This window comes from Heptranchias perlo, chromosome 3 (assembly GCF_035084215.1).
Source record: "Heptranchias perlo isolate sHepPer1 chromosome 3, sHepPer1.hap1, whole genome shotgun sequence".
Lineage (NCBI taxonomy): Eukaryota > Metazoa > Chordata > Chondrichthyes > Hexanchiformes > Hexanchidae > Heptranchias > Heptranchias perlo.
The window spans coordinates 60,304,079-60,322,083 of record NC_090327.1 but is presented as its reverse complement, the minus strand read 5'-3'; the positions used below and the strand labels follow the sequence as shown (position 1 = coordinate 60,322,083).

At 41.0% G+C, this 18,005-nt stretch overlaps 1 protein-coding gene and 1 long non-coding RNA gene across 5 annotated transcripts in view; one reads left to right on the top strand and one right to left on the bottom strand.

Moving 5' to 3' along the window:
• Nucleotides 1–11,622, top strand: part of LOC137314755 (uncharacterized) — a 65,359-nt gene extending 53,737 nt beyond the window's left edge. The window contains exons 3-4 of one of the 2 annotated variants that reach the window (XR_010961243.1): nucleotides 8,806–8,920; nucleotides 10,372–11,622. This is a non-coding gene — a long non-coding RNA (uncharacterized lncRNA). Of the gene's footprint in view, nucleotides 1–8,805; nucleotides 8,921–10,321 lie in introns of both variants that reach the window. The other variant, XR_010961242.1, reaches the window with a different exon arrangement.
• spidr (scaffold protein involved in DNA repair) overlaps nucleotides 1–18,005 on the bottom strand; it is a 316,427-nt gene that overhangs the window by 180,248 nt on the left and 118,174 nt on the right. For all 3 annotated transcript variants that reach the window (XM_067979905.1, XM_067979906.1, XM_067979908.1), the window contains one exon: nucleotides 16,268–16,487. In XM_067979905.1, coding sequence (XP_067836006.1) covers nucleotides 16,268–16,487 — 220 coding nt within the window. The remainder of the gene's footprint in view (nucleotides 1–16,267; nucleotides 16,488–18,005) is intronic.

Here is an 18,005-nt window from a genome sequence, read left to right as displayed (position 1 = left end):
TCATTTGTTTCAAGGAGAAAAGATCATTTAAAGAAGCATAGAAATTGCAGCACAGAAGGAGACCAGTTAGTCCATCACATCTGTACCGGTACAACTCTTAAAGTGGGACTGTCTACTCTCATTTCACTTTCCTGCCCTTTTCCCTTATCCTTCTATATTCTTCTTTTTGCAAATACCTAACCAACTTCCTTTTAAATTTTGTCATAGTATCTACCTCAATAGGAACTAGTGGTATAACCTGTATTAAAAAATAAATCACTTCTAACTCCTCACTCCTCTCTTCACCTTCTACTGTCAATTCTCCGTCTTCTCATGTGCCAGCCCATCCCCCTTTCTTGAGGATGTACTGGGTCTTTATGAAACAGTTGTGTTATGTATCTTTTGAGGAATATGGCCCAAAAATCACTGTGTGGTATATGCAATTGATATAGCAATTTTTGTGATACTTTATGTATGTGCTGCTGAATCCAGGTCATCCTCATAAGCCACTAACCAGAAGAAATGTTCTAAATAAGTATTTAATTTAGTCATCCATGAGTGAATAACTATTACAAAAGCTATCCAATTCGTGTCTCTTACAACCATCCCATAGAAAAATATTTGTAAAACTGAAACTTCCAACAGAACAAGTCGCATAGAATCATGGAATTTTACAGCACATACCACTTGGCCCATCACTATTGACTTAGTCCCACTCCTCTGCCCTTTACCCATACCGTTCAATTTTTCTTCTTGAAATATTTACCACTTCCCTTTTAAAAGCAATTTTCGATTTTGCTTCCACCATCGTTTCCGGTAAGACATAAGGCCTGAATTTTCCTCCTGTTAGTGGCAGGGTGGTTCTAACACATGCCAATGTGAAACCACTGCTAACCCACTGCAATTTCCTGCAGAACTCTCATTAGTCATGCAGAACAGTTTGGAGGACTGAAAAACTTCCATCATTGGCTTACTACCACTGCGAGCGAAAGAAACACAAGTTTTGGTGCAGCCTTTAAACGGTTGCAGCCAGTTGAAGCATAACATCACTTCTCAGCAAGAAGGCAGGCAAAAGCAGCAGTCCTGGGGGTGTCAGCAGCTGGAAGGGCCCTCAGAAATTTGAGGATTTTATTTCCAACAACGTTCACCTGAGGAAGAAGGAAGCCTCCGAAAGCTTGTGAATTTCAAATAAAATTGCTGGACTATAACTTGGTGTTGTAAAATTGTTTACAATTACCATAATGCAAAAAGAGGTTCAATGACCTCACAAGGGTGGCTACGGTATCAAGGCTCTGATTCCAATCTACATCCTCTACCACTCAGGCAGCTTCACTCACTTCCTTACCCCTCATATCAAACACTCAAGCACCTTCTTTACAGAACGAAAAAGAACTTGCATTTATATAGCGTCTTTCACGACCACAAAACATCCCAAAGTGCCTTAGAACCAATTAAGTACTTTTGAAGTGTAGTCACCGTTGTAATGTGCTCAAAACCACTCTCTCAATTCACTTTGCCTGCCACAATGGCTTCTGCTAGTCTTCAAGGACACATCCTTTAAAGGGCCAATGCAGCTTCACCTCTCATGATCATAGCATGCCTGGCCTCATATGGGGCAAGTCTCCATGACACTCACAGGCCTGTAAAGCTTTCTCGACCTCTGAAGGAAAAACGGGCATATAGCCAGCGCCATTGAAGGACAACCAAGGGAGGACCACTATCACGGAAAACCCCGAATCTACAGGATGAGGCATTAGATTTGATAGGCAGATGGATACAAGAGCCTGTAGCAGAGGGTGAGGTTGGAGGCAAGCTGGCAAGAGAAAGTTGGTTAAGACTTGCCAAGGCTCAGCATAGTTTCTGATTCTTGTGTGTTGTTGAAGTACTGAAAGGCCCTTAGTCACCCGCTATTTCTTAAAGGGCAAATATCACTCTTTTCACAGCAAAACAATCTCTTCTCGTCTTTCATATTATAACATGTATCTTGGAGGAAGAGGGCAGCCACTCTGGTGGTTGCCATGGTTCTCACTAGCTCCATCCTGACATCCTACCTAGACAAACACGACCACATAAACACTCGCTCTCAAGGAATTAGGCAGTTAGAAGGGTTGTAACTAAGTGAGTCATTAAGCACTAGTAACTAGGTGAGTCATTAAGCACTAGTAAGAACGAGGACCTAGGAGTGGAATAGATGCTTTGGACAGAACACTTTCATGGGGCTTCCAAGACCTCAGTGGGACTATTAGGTCTGTGATACCAATGAATAGTAGCACATCTGAGCCTGTGCCCAGCGCAGGTAAGTTGCAAGGAGTGGGCTGTCTCACCAGAGACTGGCAATGTGTCCGCTTCCTTAAGGCCTCCACCAATGCCTTTGACTGAAGGAACTCAGAAATGGGCCCAGTATCCCTTGCAACTGCAAGTGCCAGGCTGCTGGAAGCTTGTCCCTTTCGGACAGCAGCTACCTTGAGACCAGAGTGATCTCAGGTTCCTAAAGCTCCAAGTGAACCATCCCAGCCGTTCACCACTCAATCTCATGCCACTCAGGGGGCACTTCGCATGAGTAGATGATCAGGAACTTGAGTAAATTTGCCAGTTGGTACAAAAGGTAATCATAATGTTAAGAAGTAGTTGTCGGAAGGAAGAATATATTTAGTTGGCATTTCCTGGTGAATGTTGTTGCTTCAAATAAAGATAGCTGATCATAAGAATCATGTGGTTCATTTCTGTATAAGCTTTCAGCTTTCGGGAGTTGGATGTTGGCGGGCGAAATGTAGACACCTGTCTTATGAAGGACCTTGGTAGAAGACTTGGAGAGTGAGGGCATTTGCGAGTATGTTAGGGGAAGGCAGGCAGGTGTGGAGTGACTTTATCTACTGAAAGTTCTGAGCGATCAGTTGTTTTCTCCTTGCTATAGCAAGTGACTCTCCTATTCCACTTCCTCTGCTTCTTAGGCAACCTCACAGCATGAGGATTGTGCACAAGTAAGATCTTCTTGGGTCTTAGGCCCTGGTGAGTGACTGTCAGCATGTAGGGAAGAGATACCTTTGGTAGTGCACGACTCAACTGCCTCCAACCTAGCCTCATCTAAGTATTCACCTTCCTCCTTCTCTTCATAACACCAAAATATAGTTATTCACATCGAGAAGGTCTGAGTAAAAGTAGCATCAAAAGTCCTGACAACCGCCAATGTAGTAAAAAGATTGTTCTGCATGCAAAGAAACACCAACCTTCAGCAGCAGTATACAATATCATAGAATCATAGAAGTTACAACATGGAAACAGGCCCTTCGGCCCAACTTGTCCATGTCGCCCAGTTTATTCCACTAAGCTAGTCCCAATTTCCTGCACTTGGCCCATGTCCCTCTATACCCATCTTACCCATGTAACTGTCCAAATGCTTTTTAAAAGACAAAATTGTACCCGCCTCTACTACTGCCTCTGGCAGCTCGTTCCAGACACTCACCACCCTTTGAGTGAAAAAATTGCCCCTCTGGACCCTTTTGTATCTCTCCCCTCTCACTTTAAATCTATGCCCCTCATTATAGACTCCCCTACCTTTGGGAAAAGATTTTGACTATCTACCTTATCTATGTCCCTCATTATTTTGTAGACTTCTATAAGATCACCCCTAAACCTCCTACTCTCCAGGGAAAAAAGTCCCAGTCTGTCTAACCTCTCCCTATAAGTCAAACCATCAAGTCCCGGTAGCATCCTAGTAAATCTTTTCTGCACTCTTTCTAGTTTAATGATATCCTTTCTATAATAGGGTGACCAGAACTGTACACAGTACTCCAAGTGTGGCCTCACCAATGCCCTGTACAACTTCAACAAGACATTCCAACTCCTGCATTCAATGTTCTGACCAATGAAACCAAGCATGCTGAATGCCTTCTTCACCACCCTATCCACCTGTGACTCCACTTTCAAGGAGCTATGAACCTGTACTCCTAGATCTCTTTGTTCTATAACTCTCCCCAACGCCCTACCATTAACGGAGTAGGTCCTGGCCCGATTCGATCTATCAAAATGCATCACCTCACATTTATCTAAATTAAACTCCATCTGCCATTCATCGGCCCACTGGCCCAATTTATCAAGATCCCGTTGCAATCCTAGATAAACTTCTTCACTGTCCACAATGCCACCAATCTTGGTCTCATCTGCAATATGGTCTCTTAAATGTGGTATCCACCCCAGGAATACCTTGCAGCAGCTCTTACTACAATTGATAAAATGGCAGTAATTATTTGGGGTGGGCTTGGGGTGGAAATGGAGAGGAATGGGACAAAGAGGTTAGCCACACCCCCTTGACACCATTTAAGTATGGCAGAACGGGTTTACGGCGGGCCTTAAAGTGAAATGGCAGTTTTATGGAAGGAGAATGCAAGTGCAATTTTTTGAGATAGATTTGAGGTAGTAACCCTCAAGGACTTAGGCATTTTCTTCTGATAATCGCCCCTAAGCCACCCCAAAATGGGCAGTAATTCAGAGGAAAATCAGGCCTACACGTCCTAACAAACCTCTGTTCTCCTAATCTCTTCTTTTGTTCTTTTGATGATGATCTTAAATTTATGTCCCTTAAATCTGAACCAGACGGTTCACAATCTTGGTGTCCTATTCGAACGTGAGCTCAGCTTCCAACCCCATATCCTCCCCATCACAAAGGCTGTCCACTTTCAGCTCTGCAACATCACACACCTCCTTCCCTACCTCAGGCCATCTACCACTGAAACCCTCATCCATGCTTTAGTCACCTCCCGGCTCTCCTGGATGGCCTCCAATCCTCCACTTTCTGTAAACCTCAGCTCTGCCAAAACTCTCTTGTCCTTTCTTGCATCAAGTCCTGCCCGCCCATCGCCCCACTCCTCGCTTACTCAAGCTGGTTCCTGGTCTCCCAACACCTCAAATTTAAAAGTAAAATTTTCATCCTCATTTTCAAATCCTTCCATGACATTGTCCCTCCCTCTGTAACCTACTTCAGCACTATTACTCCATCCCTTAGAACTCCCCTTTCCTCCTACTTCGGCCTCTAATGCATCCACAACCCCCCACGCGCCCCCCCCCCCCGCCCCCACTCTTTGCCCAACCATTGGCAGCTGTGCATTCAGCAGCCTCGGCCGAACATTCTAGAATTCTATCCCTAAACCCCTCTATCTCTCCACCTTCCTCTTCTCCTTTAAGACCCTCCTTGAAAGCCATCGCTTTGACCAAGTTTTTGGTCACCCCTCCTAATATCTCCTTTTGCTTAGTATCCATTTTTTTGATTATGCCTCTGTGAAGCACTTTAAGATACATTTCTACATTAAAAGCACTATATAAATGCAAGTTGCTGTACTTACCAACACATTAACCAATGGAAATACTTTTTCTCTAGTTACTTTAGCAAAACCCTTCATAATTTTGAACACCTCAATCAGATGCCCTCATAGCATATTCTGTTCTAGTGAAACAAGCCCCTGTTTCTCTAGTCTCTCCTCATAACTAAAGCCCATCAACCCTTGAATCATTTTAGTGAATCTCTTCTGTATCCTCTCCATAGCCAGGACATGTTTTCGAAAGTAGGACATCCAAGACTAGACACAATATTCTAACTGTGGCCTAACCAATGATTTGAATTGGTTCAGCATTACCTCTTTGCTTTTATACTGTTTGCTCCCATTTATAAAACCTAGAGCCTGTCTGTTTTTGTTTTACAGCTTTATCAATTAGTCCTCCCACTTTTAAAGATTTGTCTCTTTGCTCCTCCCCTCCTTTTAAAGTTTTACAATTTAGTGAACATTTCTTCTCCCTATTCTTCCTGCCAAATTGTATCACCTCACATTTCTCAGTGTTAAATTCCACCTATCTGCCCAATCTATTATCTTATCTATGTCCTCCTGAAGTTGCTTACAGTCCTCTTCAAAGCCAACCATATTCCTCATTTATGTGCAAATTGTGATTTGTGCCCAATGCTTAAACCCAATCCATACATATATACTGAGAAGAACAATGATCCCAATACTGGCCCCTGGGGGACTCCAGTGTTTACATTCCTCTAGTTTGAAAAACATTCATTCACTACTCTTTGTCTTCTGTTTAAACAACTGCTTATCCATAATGCCACTTTCTTTTTAATACTATATGCTTTAATTTTATCAATAAACATCTTATGCAGCCCTCTATCAAATGCCTTTTCACAACATCCATGGTATTTCCTTTATCAATATACTCTCTTATTTCTTCTATAAATTTGTCAGGCATGACTTCCTGTTTACAAATTCCTGGGTGGCTGTCTTTAACGAGCCATGTCTTCCTCAGTGAAAATAGTAGTGCTGCATATTCACGAGAAGATTGCAGGTTTCATTTCCACTCTGCTCAGTTCTTAACCTGAGCCATGCTAGTCAGGGAGATATTGGTTATAGGCTGCAATGTCTCTCTGCAGGAGAAAAGGAAACCTGGACAGAGATGTTCTGTCTGAACAGTACCTTGGATCTGCTTTTGTCAAAGGAGGCATTGGTGAACATCTTTAGAGAAAGCTGCCCACCTGCCCGCAGCAGCAAAATCTAAGGCAAAGGGATATGGGAATAAGTTCAAAAAATATTATTCCAACTCAACTGCAGCAGATATTTTAGAAAACATTGATAAATGGAAGGAAAATCAGAATTCAGGCTGCAGCCAACAGAATGTAGCCTTTATTTTTCAAGCCAACTTACCGCATTAAAATACCATGTATTAAGTATAAGGTTAAGAAAGAACTGAGTTTACTTTGGTTCCATTTTCAAATACTTTCTTTCAAAAAGATAGGTTGCTAAAATTAATTTGCCATAAATTGCAAACTTTAACCACAACTGCAAATTTGCATAATTGATTTTGGCCACTCAAATAGAATTATAAGACTGTGATTATGGCACATTGAAAACACACTAGTTTAAAATTCAAGCTTTGGCTCAGCATCTCCTAAACTTTACAAGACATCAAAATTGCTTTTTTAAAGTCATGGTTATGATTGGTTCTGTAAATTATGTTGCACAAAGTCTGATTAAAAGATGAATGGACTGAAATTACTAAATTTAAATTCAGCACGATAAAAGTCACATCTGTTGTTAGTTAAATTATTAACATTTATATCAAAAAGTATTATAAATAGTACTTAATAATTCTTACGTAAAAAAAGTTAAACTAAAGATTGAGATCAGTAAAAGAAAGAAAATGTTCTAATGGGATGTTTTCTAATGGGATTGCACCCACTCAATCCCCTTTTACTGGAAGTGTACGCTCCACAAAGCACTCTCATTGATGAGTTGATGAATTCTGTTGGCTTTGATACAATAAAGCATGTTCTATAGAACAAACACAGCGAGCTATACCAACTTTTAACCCATATTTACAACAAACATATGATCCATGAACGTAGTTTTAGAAAATATGACAATAGCCATAAAAATAATCAACCACATTAGTAACATATGTTTACCGTTAACAAATAATAGCAATACAGCTGCCTCCACTTGGCTGCTATTTAAAAAAAACTGGAAATGGGATTTTTTTTCCCCCTTGTTTGCTGTAAGCCACCTGACCATTGCCAGGAACTGGAATGCAAAACATTCCCTGGAGTAACTACTGACGTCAGCAGCACATTCCAAAATTGGCAGTCACTAGTGTCTGGAAATTCCAGCCTACAGCACTTGCACTTTTCAGTCAAAGCACCCCAGCCTACTATCAGGCAGGATCCAGTAGCCTGATCCTTCATCATCAAGGCAGCAATGTCAGCAGTGTAGTATAATTAACCATCCTCAAACTATTTGTTTTATTGGAACCAGACTTTAAATCACTGATTAAGGGTTGAAGTTCTTCTTTTTTGTTCTAATTAATAATTAATATTTTTCCTCCTTCAGTTTTCTTCCCCTCTACTGAACGTGTTGACTCCTTGCTGAGGTACAGTTCCATGCAAGCCAGGCGGCTCCAGCACCTCACCCAAGTGGCAATTAATCAGGATCGAGCCTCAAAAATGAGTCTAGCAGGCTATTCGATCTGGGAGGACATCACAGCTAACCCAAACCCTGTCTTCACCCAATGTCCACACATGTGCAGTGCCAGCAGGCGTGCTAGAAAGCAATCAGACCTCTGCAATTTTCCCTTCCCTAGCCCTGAGGGACTACAAACAATTGGCCCACCATTGGCACACCATTTATGCCAAACCTTTATAAAACACTGGTTAGGCCTCAACTGGAGTATTGTGTTCAATTCTAGGCACCACACTTTAGGAAGGATGTCAAGGCCTTAGAGAGGGTGCAGACAAGATTTACAAGAATGGTACCAGGGATGAGGGACTTCAGTTGTGTGGAGAAACTGAAGAAGAAGCTGGGGCTGTTCGCCTTAGAACAGAGAAAGTTAAGGGGAGATTTGATAGAGGTGTTCAAGATCATGAATGGTTTTGATAGAATAAATAAGGAGAAACCGTTTCCAGTGGCAGAAAGGTCAGTAACCAGAGGACACAGATTTAAGATGATCGGCAAAAGAGCCAGAGGCGACATTTTTTTTATGCAAAGTTGTAATGATCTGGAATGTAATACCTGAAAAGGTGGTGGATGCAGATTCGATAGTAACTTTCAAAAGGGAATTGGATAAATACTTGAAGGGAAAAAAAATACAGGGCTACGGGGAAAGAGCAGGGGAATGTGACTAATTGGATAGCTCTTTCAAAGAGTCGGCACAGGCATAATGGGCCAAATGACCTCCTCCTGTGCTGTACCTACCATGATACTTTGAAGTCAACAAACTCAGCAGAGATCAAGGATCAAACATAGAGTCGTCTTCTTACGGCTTTGTAATATTCTTAACCAACAGAGCCACTGGGGAGCCCGCTAAAATTGATTCTTCAATCAATTCTGGCTTTCGATTACACAAATGTAAAAAAAAGTGTACAAAAAACTTCAAGTTACAAGATTTGTCCTGGCAAAAGGTAATTTTTAAAAATCAAATAGCTTTGGTCAGAGCTTTCAAAAATGTGGATTTTGATCCAATATTAAAGGATGTTGAGGGAACATGTCTGTAGCATTAATTTAATACAATCAGTGTGATGGAACCAATGTCATATACTTTTAAAACATTTTATTTGAAGGGGAAGGAGAGTCTAAGTGAACTACTTCCTGTTAAAAATACCTCCTCCATTTATGTTTGAAGATTATTAATTTGAGATGTCTGAGACTCACTAATTTTGCTGTCTTCAGTCAAAAAGAATATAGAGCCACTGAAGAAGGTGCAAAAAAGATTTACAAGGATGATACCAGAACTGAGAGGTTATATCTATCAGGAAAGACTGAATAGGCTGGGACTCATTTCTCTAGAAAATAGAGGTCTTTAAAATTATGAAAGGATTTGATAGCGTAGACACACGGGCCATAAATATAAGATAGTCACTAATAAATCCAATAAAGAATTCAGGAGAAACTTCTTTACACTGAGAGTGGTTAGAATGTGGAACTTACTACCACATGGAGTAGTTGAGGCGAATAGCATAGATGCCTTTAAGGGGAAGCTAGATAAGTACATGAGGGAGAAAAGAATAGAAGGATATGCAGATAGGGTTAGATGAAGTAGGGAGGGAGGAGGCTCTCGTGGAACATAAACACCGGCACAGACCAGTTGGGCCAAATGGCCTGTTTCTGTGCTGTAAATTCTAAGTAAAAAAATTCTAAAGGCATTATTTACAGCAAAACAATCCACAGAAAGAAGTTTAATCTTTTACCAAAATAAAAACAGAAAATGCTGGAAAGACACAGAAGGTCAGGCAGCATCTGTGGAGAGAGAAATAGCGTTAACGTTTCAGGTCAATGAGACCTTTCGTCAGAACTGGAAGAAGTTAGAGATTTAACAGTTTATAAGCAAGTACAGAGCCAGGGAAAAGGGGGGGAGGGGTGGACGAAACAACAATATGGAAGGTCTGTGACAGGGTGGAGGGCACGACTCAATAAATGACAAAAGGGATGAAGATGCAAGGCAAGGAGGGTGGTAATGGAACAAGTAAAAGAAACAAACGATGGGTCTAGGGCAGCTGTCAATGGCAATAGCAAAAGCATTACCAGCACCTGATGTCTGAAAAAATAGGAGCAGTGTTTATGATCTGGAGTTGTTGAAAATCAATGTTGAGTTCAGAAGGTTGTAAAGTGCCTAATCGACAGATGAGGTGCTGTTCCTCGAGCTTCCGTTGAGCTTCATTGGAACAGTGTAGGAGGCCGAGGACAGAGAGGTGAGAGTTTTCCCGGACTCTGTACTTGCTTATAAACTGTTAAATCTCTAACTTCTTCCAGTTCTGGCGAAAGGTCATCAACCTGAAATGTTAACTCTGTTCCTCTCTCCACAGATGCTGCCTGACCTGTTGAGTATTTCCAGCATTTTCTGTTCTTATTTCAGATTTCCAGCATCCGCAGTATTTTGCTCTTAATTCCTTACCAGTCTGGTGCCAAATCCCTGGCAGAGCCTGTTCAGGAACCACATGTTTCCACTACCTCGCACTCAAATTTCATAATTGTCTGAACTTTCCATAAACGCACAGCAAAATTTTTGGACCTTCTGGGGTAACTTGAAGCAAAAAACGCCCCAGGCTACAGAAACGCCAATTTGTGAGGCCTGCCACTGACGCCTGGACAAGCCTTACAGAATTCCGTCAGAGTGAAATGCGACGATTGATATTTCAAAGAGAGCTGCGTTTCGGGAGTTATTTTTACCTTGCTCCTGTGGAACTATAATATCCAGCTTCGCAACAACCTATATCACATGACAACTTGGTAAACAAGCAGCCTTGAACTGGTCGAGGAATTTTCAGCTCCTATGGGCAAATTCTGTGTCTAAGAGAGATGCATTGTGGGAGTTATGGTTCTCAGCCTTCTCCTGTGGAACAATGCATTGAGTACACCGTGACAACCATGCTACACAACAACCACGGAAAAAATTTACAAACCACAACAAAGAGGTGTGAGCAGCAGAAAAAAAATTCAAAAGGCTTCCTTTTTTCAGAAATGTATGCAATTTAAGATATTAAAGATGTTTGAGATGTGGGTTTTTTTGTGACTGAGGGAGTTTGATGTTTGTGCCAGGGCTGGAAGGGATCTTAATGTCGCACTGTAGTAACGAACTCGGCCATTGTTGCAAGGGTCAGTCAGCCAGCCAGCGACCAGATCCTTGAATCCCCTCCAACGATATTTGGTTCTCCAACTGTGGTCTCTTGAGAAACCTGCTCCTTTTGCATTCTCATTCGTGACAAGGACTTTAGCCACTTTGGCCCTATTCTCTAAGTCCCTCGCTAATCTCCTCCACGTCTCACTCCATCCTTAAAAGCCTTTTCAGCTAATTCTTTGGTCACCTTTCCTAACTCTCCATGGCTCAATGTCTGTTCATTTATTTTTTCTCTCCCCCGCTGTAAAGGTATTTGGGACATTTTCTACATTAAAAGCCTTATATAAATGCAAGTTGTTGTGAGTTCAATTATTAATTTTTTCAGCATAAAGCTGGTGAAGAAACATCCAACCATAGTATGCAAGGTACATAACTAATCAGAATATCATTCGCAAATTTCTACCTGCATTGGACGTAGTTACTGCAAGTTGACTCTCAGACCATCATTGCTACTGCATTTATGTAGACAGTCACTACATTTTTTCCCTTGTTCACTCTGTCTGTTGTATAGATAGAAGTTAACAGGTTTATTGTGAAACAGATAAAAGATAGCAACTTGCAAAGAGATATTCTAAGTGAGAAGAACAGGAATAGAAGGTTTTTTATACACATATAATATAATTTAGATACTGGCTAGACATACATTTTTCTCTCTTCTGGTCATCCAGAAAAAAATTATTGCATAGACAAGGAACGTGATGTACCGTATAAAAGATAATCAGTCTGTTTAATCTACAAGAAGAACTACTGCCTGAATCATTGGTGGTCAATCTCATCTAGCCTGTCACGATGGAATGAAAGGAATTCCTAAGCTTATGTCTGGACAAGCTTAACGGGAAGATTCTTTTCTGGCTCAATTTAAAATACACAAAACTAAACATTGCACTAGATTCCCAACTTACTAGACCATGTGAAGACCCCAAAGAAGAATTCAACTTGCTTTAATTGAGCCTTATATTGCCAACATCGCCAAGGTATTTTGTGCTTACTGGGTTCATTGAAAAAAAATCAACTCTCATTTGAATGCTGAGATATATTATCTAATGCAGTGTACTCTAGATAATTATAAATCCTTGTTTGCTCCAATAAAAACTGAATTATCCAATAATTTAAATTGAGAAAAGTAAAATATACAGTCATGTGGGAATTTAGAGCTAAAAATATTGTATCAGATTGTGTGAATTAAGTGACTGAATTCAGAGGGGCTGTATTTTAGAAGTAATGTTATTGAGATATCAGGAATACATTTATTACAGCAATATTATTATATATGAACAACTTTACTTCAGCTTTGTCTCTGTCCCCTCTATTTATTCCAATGTACCCTATTCTATTTTAAATATTTTAGCTTGATTGTAATAAGTCCAGGTATATATATTTAAGTAGTGTAATACATACAATCTGAGATTTCGCGATTTTTACTGGCGTTTACTTATCTATCTTATTTTTAAAAAATCTTACCTCTGTGTGCACTTCCTATCTATAAAACCTTTGTTCTTATCACTTTTTGTTGTCATACTTTTGTGTCAGACTTTATTATAAATTCCAATGTCCACATTTAAAATAGAACCCGCCTACGTAAACCTGTCACCCTGTAAGTGCACAATCTGACCACCAAGTGACGATACAGTGGCCTAGAAATTAGACCATGCAGTGTCTGTTTCTCAAGTGCTAAACGTCCTCCTCAGCTTCCAATATGGTGAGCAGGAAACGCACCCTCATTAGAAGCTGCAAGTGCACAGTCTGCAATATTTGTGTATGCAAAAAAAATGCGTCCAGGGCCGGCACTGGGAGGAGGTGTTAGGTCCTTTGCATATTCAAATAAAGAGTTTAACACCTGTTTGAGGTCCCCTCTACAATATTGGGTTGCCCTGAACACAGCCGGAGCGGGCCAGGTGCATTCAGGAAAACCAGGTCTAAATGCAGCCTAACAGACGATCCTTAAAAGGACTGCAGCAGGCCGCAACCAGCAAGGTAAGTGTTTAAAATGTACTCACTTCAATTTGGAGCAGGAGTTCTCCTCCCTACCCCAGTTTATAGCCAAACGGGCCGCTGGTGGCCATTGCTCCTTCCCCCATCACGGCCTCGATCCCCATCCAATCGTCGACACCCATTCCCTGCCCCACAATCACCACCAACTACTGCCCACGCTTACCGATCCCCAACACCGCTACCCTCCCTCCCAATCGCCCCCCCATTCCAGGTCAAGCTTCCTTCCCGGTTGCCTTTAACGACTTATCTGAGGGCCACTGCTGGTGTCACAGTGGCTTGATTTTCAAGTCCTCTTCTCCAGCGAGCTGCCTGGGGACGTCCATTAGGTGTCCACAGCTCGCTGATAATGAGGCCTGAGGCCTGACATTACAGGCCTATCCATTTAGGCACAGAGATGGAGCCCTGCACCCACTGTGGCCCGATTTTGGCGGCTCAAAGTTCTAGGCCATTATCTTTTCCTACAAATGATTTCTGAACAGTTTTCATACTTTTTTTTCCCCTCAGTAACTGTAATTTCTAATGTCCACTGTAAAGGTTTTTTAAAAAATTGCATATTGCACAACATTGTTACATTTATCTACTGTATTGTCTTTCATGTCTTTTAATGTCTCCATTGAAGGTTTTTCTTGGTCGCCTCAGTCATTCCCAAAGGTCTAGGCTTGAACATGATATTTCTGAACAGGGCTGAAACACCATGCATTTTTCTAAACAGAGAGTTATCTTGTTTGTTTTTAAACTGCAAGTGCAAGACTGAGGTCGGAGGTAGAACGAGAAAGAGAAACTACTTATACACCTATTGTAGCTTTTGTTTTATATTCTATACATTTCTTAAAGCACGTTAAGCTGACGGAGTCTTTCCTCATTATAATGAGTTTGTTTTTTTAAAGTTAAATTTCAAAGCAAAAAATCTTCATCACTTGTGTTGACAGTTAGAAAATGTAAACATTTTAATTATTAACAGCTGTCAGGCACAGAGGCACATACAATGTCTTTCCTCATCTAAATTTGAGTTTTTATTCCAAATTAAAGACAAGGTGAATTTTGAAAGCTCTAATTATCACCTGAGTTTTGTTAACCTTCCATCCACTACTCCATCATTCCCAGATGCTCCACTGAAGGCACGGTGAGGCACCAGCAGCCCAGTCACCTTCAAACCGTTTGCCTTCACCCCATACTGGTTTTTTTTTTAAAACAGGCTTTGTTTGCTTCGGTAAGCTAACTTACTTTTTATGCTTTTTTAAAATCAAATTAGGATGCGGAAAAATACTGCCTGTCTGCCTCTCTATATCTGTGTTTTTCTGTCTCACAGGTGTCAACAATTGGAATGTTTAAATTTTCTAACTGCCATTAAAAAAAAACAGGCGAGATAATTAGTGATTTTTTTTCCTTCAAAATTTGAAATAAAAACTCATCATAAACTTTACTTGAATAAAGCTTTTGAAATTTGTCTCCACCTTGCCTATCATCTTGTCTTGTATACTGCACTTCAAAGAACGTGTCAGATTAAAAAAATTACTACATGAATAAAGGAGTATGAATTAATAATGAAGGCCACTGATTTAAATTTTTCACAGAAAGATGGAGAGCATCCGGGAATTCAACCAATCCCCAAAATGTGAACAAAAATCTAATAAAAATCCAATTTCACTTATTCATTCCTGTAAATCAGTAATGATGCATCATGTGTTGCATGGCATAAATATCTTTTTATAAAATAGTGTATCCTTCAACTCACCATGAATAATGGCATTGTAGATCTGCTGGTAATTATATTTATATAATATAGTAAAAGTCTTGTGTCTGGCAGATACTTTGTCATACTCATTTGCTGTGTCACTATTTTGTAACACCTGGATACCCCCATTGAGATAAAATTGTGACAAACACCTGGGACAGGAGGGCAATAAGAAGTACGGATTGACTAGATATTTATGGGGGGCTTGTACTTTTTGTGGCGGGGTCTTTTTTTTTGTAGGGCGGAGGATCTTACTTTTTTTGTGTATGGGCTTGAAATTTTGCATAAGGAGGTATTTGGATTTACTATGTATTAGACCTCACATTTTTGGGTAATCATGTGGGCCACTCACTGGTTTGGACCACTCACTGGTATAGCCCTCAGCTCCAAAAGGTTGGACATCCTTGTCTTAAAGGGTGCAGGAGTTACCAATTTAGGTTTGTACCATACTTGATAGAAATGTGAGCTAAAATGAGTGCACTTACCTTTGCCTTCCTCATGATACTAAAAAAAAAATCTCATTTGCAGCCAGGTATAAGTGACCTGGGTGACTGCATTGACTTGGATAGTGACTATCCTTCATGCAACTTGCACTTCAGTTTCTAATGGACAGTGGCCTTCAGTCCCAAATTGAGACCACCTCCTGCAGCACAACCTCCAACTCTTCAGCATCAAGAGGTGCGGTTTTGCTCACATTTCTTCTTTGTGTTATTCTAAACAATTACTCAGCTTCTCTACCACCACTACAACTGCAGGCTTTTAAGAGCTGCTGATTCACAATATCTTTTACCATCCAGCCAACTCTGCTCCAGACCAAACACCCTGGGCTTGTATTTCCACGTGCTGGGAGCCTATTTAAATTAGGGGAAGGCATTAACATCACAAAACTTGGCCCATTGAGCTGCAGCAGCAGGCACATCCTCATCATAAGACAAGCTCAGTCACAACTGAGCAGCTGAACAGCTTTTCTGTTTCAGGAGCTGCTGAAGTATATTCCTTTACCCATCAATACACTGTATTGTGAAAGAATAGCTACAATTTGTTGGCAAAAATACTATGTTCTCTTTTAGCCAACTGCAATATGCACAGAAGGGAGTCATACACATGTAAACTGTTCCATCTAAATAGAACACAGGAAGACACCAGGGCAGTGCAATCTTAAGAGCAATATATTTCAATAAAACCTTGACGAATCCATTATTTAGACACACAATAATTCATAGCACACCAGTTCACAGGACTATAACATTTGCTTCCATTGTGACATCCATTATTTAGTTACAGGGCATTTTTTTTAATAACCCTTATTTGATCCTTAACAACTTTAATGTTGGGCATAAAATATAATTTTGTATTCAAGAAACAATTTAACCAACTTGTATTTGTGGAAGGATATGTGGCACTTACCATGGTGGATAGATGTGAACAGTATCTCCTGCACTGATCCTGAGATGGGACACTGTTTCTCTTGTGAATAACACCTTGAGTTGGGTTTTGCTGGCGCAGCCATCATTTTCAACAGCTTGCTCTGTGGAGGCTTGCCTCAATGGCTGGCATAAAGCTACAAACACTGAACATTCTTCATGCAAATCCAAGACTTTCACCATCAAAACGCCAGCTTTCCCACCTGTAACAAGAGAGAGATTTATGTAAGATAGCAGTAGTCTCATTATTCTGCTTTTAGGAATTAAACTTTAGACTTGTCAATGGGAACATTCTGAATCAGTTTCCACCTTCTTCATCTGCCTGGCCTAGTGCTTCTGCAGCAGAAGGGGCTGATGAACAAACTGTTCTTAGGCTGACACCAATGCTTCAAGCAGCCATTCGCCAGGAGGCGCCACTGTTAACTGTAATTCAGATTTATTTTCCCTCTCCCCACCACGGCCCCACGACTCAGATACGAACTGAGCAGAACATGATTTCAATCTGAAATAAAACCAGAAAATGCTGGCAACACTCAGTGTGCTAATTAGCATTTGAAAGAGTAAGCTAAGTTCATCTTTCAGATGGGATCAGAACTGGAATAGGCTAATCACTGCAAACAGAGTATTGATGTTAAAACTGAAACTAAAAGGACAGATAAAAAGCTATACTTGCTGCCGAATAGCTCAATGGGTAAATGTTTATAGTGTGGCATGGTACTGAGCCATACTGGCTGGAAGTTTTCATGCTTCATGGGGGAGGTGGGGCCTGTACAGGCCGGACGGGTTGCACCTCAACGGGGCTGGGACCAATGTCCTCACAGGGAGACTTGCTAATAATGTGGGGGAGGGTTTAAACTAATTTGACGGGGGGTGGGCACCAGGATGTAGCACTGGAAAGGAGAAACAAGGTGCACAAAGGATTGGGTGAGAAAGATAGCACTAGAATAAGAAATAGTATGGTATTAGATGGGACCAGACTAAGAGAGAGTACAAGTCTAAGATTGGATAACAGGGCCTCTGTGTAAATGCACGAAGCATGATAAACAAGGTTGGTGAGCTGCAGGCGCAAATAGCCACATGCGAATATGATGTTGTGGCGATAGCAGAGACCTGGCTCAAGAAAGGGTAGGATTGGGTAATAAATATTCCTGGATACAAGATGTTCAGGAAAGATAGCGAAGGAAAGAAAGGAGGTAGGGTGGCAGTATTCATTAAGGAGAATATTGCAGTGCTGGAGAGAGAGGATGTTGTGGAGGGGCCAAGGACAGAATCTATTTGGTTAGAGTTAAGAAACAATAGAGGTGCCATTACACTACTGGGTGTATTCTATAGGCCACCAACTAGTGGGAAGGATATAGAGGAGCAAATTTGCAGGGAAATTACAGAGAGGTGCAAAACCCATAGAGTAATGATAACGGGGGACTTCAGCTATCCTAATATAGACTGGGATAGCAATACTATAAGGGGCAAAGAGGGGGTGGAATTTTTGAAGTGTGTTCAGGAGAACTTTCTTGGCTAGTACGTTTCTGGCCCAACGAGGAAGGAGGCATTGATGGATTTGGTTCTGGGGAATGAGGTGGGCCAAGTAGCGCAAGTGTCAGTGGGGGAACATTTAGGGAACAGCGATCATAGTATCATAACGTTTAGAATAGCTATGGAAAAGGACATGGACCACTCCAAAGTAAAAATACTCAATTGGAGCAGGGCCAATTTCAGTGGGG